Genomic DNA, 11,050 nt, shown 5'->3' with positions numbered 1-11,050 from the left:
CAAAGCTAATTGTCGTGACAATTTTAAAATTGTTTAATGGGCTTTTTAAGTTTTCTAGAATTTAAATAATATTGTGTTGTGTTGGGTTTGCATTTCAAACTTTTGGGAGAGGAGGCTGCAGGTGTAAAGGATATCAGAAGCTTCCCCCATCCCCAACAAAGCCAATGCCTGCCAGGTCCAAGATGAACCCACTACTGGTCAAGGCTGAGGCCATCAGAAATATCAGTCCTATAACTCTCCATCTTCACAAAAACATTTTGTATTTTCCAAAGCTAACTATAGCCCAAATAGCTAGTATGTTTTGTGCTAACATACACTATTTCTTAGTAAAGCACCCACTCAATGCTGCAAAAACATTTTACAACATCAACTCTGTAGTCAGCACTGTTTGGGCAGAGGTACAGAATGTCATATACTGCTTTAATTGCACGTAACATGTAAGCCTTATACTACATTTGCCTCTACAGAAAAAGAGGATTTCTTTTTTATTCAGTATCTAGGGTCTCACCTGAAATGTGTAAGTATTAGTTGACTTGAATCAGCTGTGGGAACGAAGCCTTTCCCACTCTGTTAATTTAGGTGCCTCAGGTATTTCACAATGCGTGTGGAAGGCAGCCGCTTCCATCAGTAGCCCAATGTTTTCATTGCAAAATGACATCAATAATAGCAGGAGGTGAAAATTACACTGTGAGACTTCTAAGCTCCATTAGCTAATGGAGATGCCTAAACTCCTCGTTTTAACTTATCCTGGAATGTGCAATAACAGGGAATATAGCCCTATAATGCCTAAATAAATGGTTTCTTTGCGACCCCAAGCATTAAGGTTACCGTGGTTCTATTTCTACAGCACCTGGGTGGCCAAGTATGCAACATGCTCTGTGCTTGTTGGGGCTTCAGCCTGGATCATTATGAAGAGTTTTAAGCTGAGTCAGCCAATCCATTCATTTCTCTTTTCATAAAACCTCTTTTTCTGCCGTGTAGAGGTTAACAGAACAGATAAACTGAATATTTACAGTAATGCTGGAACCAAAAACATGAAGAAACTGAAAAAGAAGGGAGTTGGTAGGAAAAGCCAACATCTTTAGTTAGACCAGTTAAAAAAATAGACTGTGTTCTAGCACAGAAGTCCTCATTATTCATCAAAAGAGACTCAGGGTTCCTACAGTTGTCCAAACTCTATCAGATAGGGTAGTAAAAGACTTTATTGCTCCCTACAAATGCCAGTTTTCTTATATAGGAATTGTCCCTCTACACTGCAATTCTGGTCATAAACATTATATATCCTTCCCCCAGCCATCGCAAACCATGACTTAAAATGAAGCCCTGCCTGACAGTTTTCTGCTGTTCTACATCATCTCCTGAGGGTAAGATCTAACCACATACAAACACTTACCAACTCTAAGAGACTGGATAACAGTTTCAAGGCTGAGTCTGCACTACACTGCTTGTTTGCTGCTGGGAAATCTCATTTCAAGCCCCAGCCCATTGGATCACTTGGCACTTCTGCAAGATCAGGCCATGTAACCTGAGCCTGTTACTGGCCTCGGTAACCACGGTGCGTTCCCTGCTCCTGTTTCCTTTCTGGCCATCTGTTTCATTCTGGTCATCTTCCTTTTTGATACGTCATCATGGAAACAAATCTTGAAAAAAAATATTCACAAGCAGGTGGTTTTGGTTTTGAATACCGTCTTTTCAGTTTCCATCTTTGCAGCTCTGCTCGTGTTGGGGGGATTGTCTATCCCCATCTGCCACTAGATGGTGTTGCTTCAGCAGACACCTTCTCACCTGCTCTGCACCCTTGGTGAGACACAGACCCCCAGAAAAGCAGGAGCTGGCTTTATTTTTTATATTCTTCAAGCGTGTCCTGGAAAATGTAGAGGACAATGTCTTAGAACACCAGATATTTAGTCTCAGAATTGGCAGCTTCTTGTGCTTGCAGCACAGTTTCTGCTTAAGGGCAAGTTTTCTATTTGCTCTGCAGTCCAGAGGGTAAGACGGGTCTGTGGTCTGCCTGAAATTTCAGAATTCAGATATAAAACCTGAAGCAAACAGAGAAAACTTTGTATGCTTTGGGTCTTTTAAACAACTAACATGAAAATGTAAATAAAAAGCTTCTGTTTCTCTCACAGTTGCAAATTTTTTCTAATAGTTTTGTATTTCCTTTATGTGCTCAAAAAAGAAAAGCAGCTCAACAGACAGGAAGTCATTCAGCAAAATTTTTATAAGTCTAGTAGATGAAAACATCAGTGTGATGAGATATGAAGTAATTTTATGTTTAAAGTTAATGACTTGGACTGTTCAGTCTTAAGGGTTTCACTGCTTTCTAATTCTTAATGCCCATCTTTATGGTAAGTTTATATGGTGAGAGACTTATTCCACTTTTATGTTTCCTTGTTTTCTTGTTTTGTTATTAAACTATCTTATGTCATTGCTTTTTCTTCTGGGGAAACGGACAGAAAAGTCAAACCAGAAGTGGGAAAAAGATAATCTAGCAATTAAATGTTCTCCACAACCACGTTCTTACTTTTTCTGTCATCTGATTTATATCTTCACTGATTATTTTTTGATAAATTATTTTTATTTTTGAGAAATAAACTCAATTTGTTGACTAAACAAAACTAGCTCCTCCATTTAGTTTGAATTCTGTGAGTGGCTAGTCAGAATTTAATTAGATGTTTTGAAGAAGTAGTTGGAAGTTTTAAGCTAATGTTACACAGCAAACCCTCTTTGTGTCCCTTTCCAGCTGAGTGGGGGCTACAAAGCCACCCCCTTGTCCACACCAGGCCCCTTCTCCCTCCTCATGCAAACTGTCTCTCCTTCTGGCTCAGCTGGCAGTGGAATCAAACATGAGGAGAACTGTTCTATTTTAGAAGAGCATAAAATTTGTTAGTTTACAGTGCAAGTGTGCCCACAAGAGCCAGCCCTGACCCTGTAAGTGCTGAACAGCCTGCACTGTGCCTGAACTGTGCTGCATCTTAACGAGGAGGGAGTGGCTGGCTGAGCTACATTCACTGCCGGGAAAAAAAATGCTTCTAACAATATTCACCTTCTTTCTCACATATACTGGGGTAAACATAATAAAGGGCCTCACTATTCAGCATCACAGAGTAGCAAATCAGTGCTGCAGACAGTGCTGCTCCTTGCCTTCCACTTCTACACTCTACAGCTGCCAGTGCAAGTCAGTGTCCATTGCCTCCAGAACAGGCAGGGGAAAGTCACTCTGAGTAAGGTCTGAGGGGCAAGCTCAAAGCAGGAACTACCAAGAACAAAGTGCTCATTTCCTGAGCTTACTGATTGCCAGGAAAATAACCCTCTCATATTTCTTCTCTTACAGGGCAGCAGGATGCCATGCTGGCCCAGGAGGGAAAGAAGAGGCCACTTTGCCATGCCACATGCTATGTGGCACTGCAGCAAGAAGCAGGGCAGAGGCTCCATGCTGGGCTGCTGGAATGCTGGATATCTGCACACTGCAGGAAAACATGAGGAAGGAGTCATGTGTGGAGTTAGTGACTCACACAATTAAGATTTGGCATGGCTGAGTGGCAAATAGCAAGTTGGTTTTACCATAAAAGGGGCAAGTATGTTATTGCCGTGGTAAATGAGATTCAATTAAATGGCAACATCAATTAAACGGCTTCCAGAGCTTTTGTTTGGAAGCTCACAAGGCTTTGTTTCCTGCTAAAGCTGTTTGTCGAGTATTAACAATTAGTTCCCCTGCAAATGAGACTGATTGTGTATCAGAAACTGCAATACTCTGGGCTTCCTTTGAAAAGCTGGGTTCAAGTCCATCCCTTGGTGAGTATTTAAGTAGAGCAGTTTCAACAGGAACATGAAGGAATAGCTTGAACACTGTGTCACCTTGGAAGGGGTTATTGCCCAGCAGGCTAGAAGAAAGTGAAATCTGTCTGAGTCCTTGGGCTCTCATTTCCAGCACTTGCTAGTTGTGTTGGGGACTCTTTCTCAGATTTTGTCCAGAATTTTTTTCTTTGTCTGGAGAAAGAATTTTGATTTAGTGCCATAAGAGCAGAAAATATTTAAATCTTTATAGTGTTTCATAGTGGTGAGTTCATTAAAATGTGTCAATACCATGGGTTTTACTGGCTCTGAGGCCACTGCCATTCACTGGAAAGCCTCGACCTTTACCCAAGACATTTGACAGCAATTTTTCCATGCACAGGCACTCTCCATCTCCCTCGAGGAAAGTACCTGCAAAGTGGCACTGATTGTGCTGCCGTTTCAAGCCAGCAGTGAACATGCACAGGGTGTTTTTTCCCTGTAGAGACAGCCCTGCTTAAGTCCAGCCAAATCCACTGTCGTGGTCCAGACCCCAGGCTGCCCTCCATTCCTCCATCCCCTCATCCCTCTGACTCTCCATCCCGTGATCACTCCATCTCTTTGTCCTTCCATCCCTGAATCCCTTTATCCTTCCATCTCTGCAACTCTCCATCCCTGTATTCTGGTATTCTTGTATCCCTGCATCTCTCTGTCCCTGAATCCCTCTATCCCTCCATCCTCATTCTTCCCTCCAACCCTGCATCTCTCCATCCCTGCATCGCTCCATCCCTACCTCTCTGAAACCCTCCATGCCTCCATCCCTGCATGCCTCCATCCCTGCATACCTCCATCCCTGCATGCCTCCATCCCTGCATGCCTCCATCCTTCTATCCCTCTCTCCCTTCCTGCATCCCTCCCTGCATCCCTCTATCCCTGCGTTCTTCCCTTCCTTCCCTCCTTCCCTCCCTCCCTCCCTCCCTCCCTCCTTCCCTCCCTCCCTCCCTCCCTCCCTCCCTCCCTCCCTCCCTCCCTCCCTCCCTCCCTCCTTCCTTCCTTCCTTCCTTCCTTCCTTCCTTCCTTCCTTCCTTCCTTCCTTCCTTCCTTCCTTCCTTCCTTCCTTCCTTCCTTCCTTCCTTCCTTCCTTCCTTCCTTCCTTCCTTCCTTCCTTCCCTCCTTCCCTCCTTCCCTCCCTCCCTCCTTCCTTCCTTCCTTCCTTCCTTCCTTCCTTCCTTCCTTCCTTCCTTCCTTCCTTCCTTCCTTCCTTCCTTCCTTCCTTCCTTCCTTCCTCCCTCCCTCCCTCCCTCCCTCCCTCCCTCCCTCCCTCCCTCCCTCCCTCCCTCCCTCCCATCCCCACCTCCAGGCTGCAGTTCCCACCTCCCGCCGCTAGGCCGCGCCACCCCCGCGGTTGCCATGGCTACGGTGATGCTGCCTCCGGCGCGCATGCGCGGCGCGCTTGGCGCTTCCGTGGGTGTTGCGGCGCGGACGCGGCGGGGCCGCCATGGAGCGGTTCGGGCCTGTGAGCGCCGTGCCCGTGGCCGAGTTCAGGCCGTGAGTGCCGGGACGGGCAGGGGGAGGGCCCGGCGGTGGCGGGGCGGGAGGACCGGGCCGTAGGGAAGGCTGTGGCCTCGGGCCGCGGCCCGCGGGGAGGGCCCAGCCCCGGGGCGGGAGGGCCTGGAGGAGCCGCAGCGACGGGAGGAGGAGGAAGAGGAGGAGGCCCCGAGGTTGTCCAGACCCCTCGAAACCCGGGCGGGGAGGCTGCCCAGCCGCAGCTAAACTGAGCTCCGAACTAGGCTGGGCTTACACGCGAATGTTTGTTTTTGCTGCGTGGGGAAAGCGATGAGAGTATGTCAGTGTAAGGAAAGTATTTGTCAGCAGTGGAGTTTTTAACTTTGGTGGTAAGCTGGAGGTCGTCTTACTCTGCTGTGGGTAAGTGCTGATAGAATAGTTTCTGATTTCCTTAGGGAAATCTTTACTGGGGTTGTGCTCTCCACTCCGAGCCCCCGAGGCAGACGCCAGTAAAGGAAAAGATTTTGAATGATTTTGTCTTTTTCTGCTACATAAATGTGTGGCAATCCATGGCCAGCAAAGGGTGCTGTGGGCTGCAGTGGAGAAGCTGTGCACGGCTGCACGTGACTGTCAGAGGATGAGAATTCTTTTACCCACTTCCACTTTTTTTTTCAGAGAAATGTCAAGGTTAAAATGTGATTTCAGGCAATACATTATGGCACAAATATGTCTTGATAAAACTTTTGAAGCTACTTATGCAAAAAGTGCTTTCAAGGTGCCTGAGACTTTTAAGATTTATGAATCCCTGTCTTGAATTTGGTTTTATACATATTTGTATTTCAAAGCCCAAAGGACACATGCCCTTGAATTGGGTAATCTTTGAAAGTCAGAAGGGTATTGCCTGGCTGGCATGTTTATTTGAGCATAAAATGATGTGGTCAGCCAGGCAGAGTGAGTGAGAACTGGCGGAAGCACACACAAAACAAGCTGTATGTGGTGTTTTGTAAACACAAAACCTGTTCTAGCTGATAAAGTTCAGGGAGATCTTACCATGTACTTAATCCTTCCTGGTGGTTCTCTGGGTTTAGGTCTGTGAAGGCAAAAGAAGGCTTTGGATTGTTGGCTTTGTGTTCTGAGTGTTGCTACTGTTATTCCAGCTTTTTTAGTGGCAGCTGAAAAATTGTTTTGAAAAAGAGGAACAATACCTAATAAAAAGGAACTTCCAGTAGTAAGCAGTTAAAGTAATTCTGTGCACTTCCCACTATATCCTCGCTTGTAGGATTTGTCATTTTCCTAGACTTGTAGTTATTTAAAAAAAAAAGAACTTGGCAAGTTTTAATGTAAAACACTGTCATGTGACAAGTGCATGTGTATCTAATATTAGATGTTTAATAATTATGTAATAGCCACTGACAAACATATTAACATAACCCCCCTATGTTGTTAATGTTTGGAAAGCAATAACAAGGTAAAATTCTAAGGATTGCTTTTATCTTGTGAGCTTTGACTGGCAGAGTCATTACATTATTTTGAATACTGTCATTTTTGTCACAGCCAACAAATGCAAACTCCAAGTCTTTATTCTTCCAAACAATACACTTAGTTCAGGGAGATCTTACCAGGTACTTAATCTTTCATGGTGTTTCTCTGGGTTTAGGTCTGTGAAGGCAAAAAAAGGGGTTTGGTCTTGAAAAGTGGTGGGCTTTGGTTTGGGACAAGTTGTTGTCCTGTTTCAGGCATGTTTATTGTGACTTTCTTTGTGTAACTTCTCTTATTTATTTCAGAAATGAGGGTTCATTAACATCAACTTTAAGAACGCTTCTATTCTTCACAGCTCTAATGATTACATTACCTGTTGGGCTGTATTTTTCATCAAAGGCTTATGTATTTGAAGGTAATTCTGCTTCTGCCAATTAGCATTATTATTACCAAAAAAGGAGGAAAAGCACAATGCTTTAATAGTATCTTTGTTCTTCCTGTTTTGAATATTTGTTTTGTAAGGTTTTGTAATGTCTGATTAGAACAGAAAATTATATCAATGGTCAGTTCATCCTTCCCTGCATTGTGGTCTGCAATCCAGTATTTGCTTCTTGTTATACAGTGGTTTATACAGTGCAGAGGTGCCTTGCTCCCCTTACCTAAAGGGTGTCTTAACACCACACTGCAGCAGACCTTTGTCAGAATCACCATGGATGTGTTTCCTGCAGGTGCTGCAAACTAATGGTGTGTTCAAGACAGAATAATGTTGTTTACAGCATTTGTTTTTTGTTTTTTAAAATGTATCTGTATTTGTAAGTGCTCTTTGTTTGAACAACTAGTTATGTTGTAGTCTCAATTCTGCAAGGCTTTAATACTTTTCTCCTGCAGTACTAAAAGTTACCAAGGCAGTTAAATGCCTCCCTGACATCCGATCCCGTCAGATCTCGGAAGCTCAGCAGGGTCAGCCCCGGATTAGTACTTGGATGGGAGACCTCTTGGGAAATGCCGGGTGCTGTAGGTTCTAGTCCTGAGGACTTCACTGTCACCATCCAAGTTCGCTCGGCCGTGGCAGCTGAACCTCAGGACTTAAACGGTGGGGCCAGTTCTGTGCACGCTGAGCCTCACCTAAAACATCCACTGCGCAGGCTGGAAAGGCACACCCACGTGGGGACAGCCCTTCCCAAATCTTCGTTCAGGGAAGCCGAGCCACACACTAAAAGCTACCTCCTTCAGCAGTGGGGAGGAGGGAGCAGCTGCTTCTAAGAGCAGTTTGTACGTAACTGAGTTTTTCCAAGCCTATTCTCTTTGGTGTGTTCTGCTGTGCGTAGCACATGGCAGGCTCAAAGCTTGTTAAGCAACTTCCAAGATCCTTTTTAGGTTTTTTTCTTTATCTGAGGTGTAGCAAACTGAGCCTTAACTTCACTGTGTCAGTTAATGACAAGATCTGTCAGCACTGAAAGGACTGAGCTTGTGTTTGAAGGGTGGTATTTTTGAAGTGCTGTAATATGTGGGTTTTGTTTTGCTCTTTGGGGGATTTTGTTGAGGTTTTATAAAGTTAATTAAGGGAAACAGCATTTCAGTGTTTGGTCTTCTGATATTTGAAGGCTTATTTCATATGAGATGCATTCATGTAATTTAACTGGTGGGGAATTATTGTTTTACAGTCTAAATATAGAAGGTAACAGTCCTTTAATTGTTCTACTATTTTCTCCTGTTACAGTGGCAAATAAATTACAGAATTCTCTCCCTTCTTCTCTGTCCCCATTCCCTCTTTTTCCTGCCCCGTAAAAACAGTTAGGAAAAAAAGGATGTTGAGGTTTATTTGGTGCTGGAAGATAGTAACAGAAACAATGAGTGTTGTAGAACTCTAAGCTGTTGATGTCAAATCCATGGTGTTTTATCTTAAATATTGAATATTGCAGTGTTGCAGTTTCAAGGCCTTTAACTGTGGATTCTTTCCTGTGAGTTGTTTTGAGTTCAGTCAACAGGAGCAGTTGTAACTTTGGTCTTTAGGAAAAATTGTGACTTGCCATGTCAGAATTCCTAATAACTGACATTCTTACCTTTCTTTGTTTTCCCAGGTTCCTTGGGAATGTCCGACAGAGACAGCTATTTCTACGCTGCCATCGTGGCCGTGGTTACTGTTCACGTGGTACTGGCTCTCTTTGTGTACGTGGCGTGGAATGAGGGGTCGCGGCAGTGGCGGGAAGGCAAACAGGACTAGGACCAAGATCATGTCCTCTGGTGTCTACAGACTGTAAATCAAATCTTTTGTGAACTGAAGGAAAATCATTCTTCCAAATGTATGATACGCATGTACAAAAAGAAGGCTGGTGCTTCAGCTGTGCTTAAAGTAAGACTTGTGCTCATCTGGACTGTGTACCAGTGTTTAATGTTGATGGAAATTGTTCTCTAACTAGACTGTACTATGTCAAGCTGAGGAGGTCTTCACCTGCAATTAGAATGGAATAATTACATATTTTTGAAAAACCCTATAGCTATGTCTGCCATTCCTACTATTTTTCTGGCTTGCTCCAAAAATAATACTGGCATGAAGCAAGGATTACATTTTAAAGGAATTAAATTGCAAGTTAAAAAAGCTACATGACTTACTGTTCAACTACAGTGGAAAAGATGGAACTTCACTTTGCTGTGCAGTTTCCTGATTTATGGGTGTAGTCAATTAACCCCAGTTGAGCACAGTGCAGCTGCTCACTCACTCTGACCCCTCAGTGAGATGAGTGGAGGAAGAAGTAAAGCAAAGTGAGAAAACTCATGGGTTGAGATAAAGACAGTTTAATAGGTAAAACAAAAGCTGCACACTCAGGTGTGTTTGTTTTCAGCACAGATCCAAACCACAGCCCCATGGTAGCTATTATGAAGAAAATTAGCTCTGTCCCAGCCAAAACTATCACAATGGGACAGGCATAATTAATATATTTCTGAGTTGAGAGTAATTTCAAAAACAGAATTGTTTAGAAACTCAGGTGATGCCATTCTAATGTGAAATACAATTACTTGTTTGTTTTCAAATACATTTTTTATTGCAGTGTAAAATTCAATCTTTAATTTCCTTTACCTTTATGATGCAAAGGAAAGGGCATAGCATATTTTTTGTATGTCTTTACACAGGTATGTGTCTCCTTGATACTTGCTAAAGGTTGCAGTTGAATTTCTTTGGTAAACACTGTCAGTAACAGCTGTAGGCTGCTGGAATGGATGGTGGGAGAAGGAGCATTGGAAACAATCTGTAGCCATCTGCAAGTGGTGCCCTTTATGAAGCAGAGAACACAAGTGACCACATGAAAAATTGGCTTCTCTTCCTGAATACTTGTACACTGTGAAATGATTCAATATGTTGATTGTTTTCTTTTTTCCTTGGTTGTATGTAGAACTTTCTGTAGTCAAACCACAGTGAGATTTTTGTGTGCATTTCATTCCACTTCTGTGCTGTTGTTAGCAAGCTCTTTAGTCTCTGGATAAAACATTTTCTGAAGGTTCCAGCAATGCATAAAACTTTCCCAACACTGATGGTGGCTGCTAGCTGTTGTGCTTGAGATTGTTCTGTTAGTTTGAGTTTTCCAGTTTGTTGTATTAGTTTAGCCTTTTTTGAAAGTGTTTTGCTTAATATGGGGCTTGGCATGGTTTTGGTGCTGCACGTGTCTTTGGTAAAACTTAGGCATAAATGGGACAAAAATTGGTTGTCTGTGCCCAGTGTCTTGAGGAACGTGTTCCCAAGTCTCATTCCTCCTTTGTCCACCCCAGTGTCAGGTGTTCACAATCATACACACCGTGTCACACTAATGCAAATCAATTTTTACACTTTGTTTCTGACATGTTGCTTTTCTCATTGAGCCCCATTGTCAGGTTGCTGCCAGCAAACTAAAGAATCGTCTCAGAGTACTTGAAATACAATGTTAGTTTGTACGTGGTCTTATTGGCTTCCCATTCTCCAGTGTGTGAACTGTACCTTGTAGGAACAAATACTGCCTTTTAATAAAGAACTACCCACAATACAAGATCCAGTAAACAAGGCCTTGTGCGTAACAGTTTCTGAATAATGTGTTTAATCCTTCTCATGTATAACAGCATAAAACAAATATATAGCACTGCTCACAGTGCAGAATAAATGGAGAGTTAAACCTAAGGTAAAAGGTTTATTTTGTGCTGGAAGACAGTAACAGAAAAACTGAATGTTCTAGAACTCTTACGAAGTTGATGTCAGTGGGAGCACACCTGTCATGCTTTACTAGCTGGGTCCTGTGCTCTACATCTATTTTATGTTTCATGT

The 11,050-nt window shown here is 43.2% G+C and overlaps 1 protein-coding gene across 1 annotated transcript; it reads left to right on the top strand.

The window, feature by feature from the left end:
- Positions 1–5,212: 5,212 nt before the first annotated feature.
- Positions 5,213–10,792, top strand: VMA21 (vacuolar ATPase assembly factor VMA21). The gene is made up of 3 exons (XM_071569417.1): positions 5,213–5,322; positions 7,065–7,174; positions 8,841–10,792. The coding sequence occupies exons 1-3, from the start codon at positions 5,273–5,275 to the stop codon at positions 8,981–8,983; spliced, it is 303 nt and encodes a 100-aa protein (XP_071425518.1). The 5' UTR covers positions 5,213–5,272; the 3' UTR covers positions 8,984–10,792.
- The last annotated feature ends 258 nt before the right edge of the window (positions 10,793–11,050 follow it).

The sequence above is a fragment of the Pithys albifrons genome, chromosome 14 (assembly GCF_047495875.1).
Source record: "Pithys albifrons albifrons isolate INPA30051 chromosome 14, PitAlb_v1, whole genome shotgun sequence".
Classification (NCBI taxonomy): Eukaryota; Metazoa; Chordata; class Aves; order Passeriformes; family Thamnophilidae; genus Pithys; species Pithys albifrons.
This window is presented reverse-complemented; position numbering and strand designations above follow the sequence as displayed.

Bases quoted from the DNA above. Each gene is read 5' to 3' on its own strand.
- VMA21 (XM_071569417.1), top strand. From the start codon at position 5,273: ATGGAGCGGTTCGGGCCTGTGAGCGCCGTGCCCGTGGCCGAGTTCAGG. The intron at 5,323-7,064 runs GTGAGTGCCGGG...TATTTATTTCAG, and splicing joins CCCGTGGCCGAGTTCAGGCC to AAATGAGGGTTCATTAACAT. The intron at 7,175-8,840 runs GTAATTCTGCTT...TTGTTTTCCCAG, and splicing joins AAAGGCTTATGTATTTGAAG to GTTCCTTGGGAATGTCCGAC.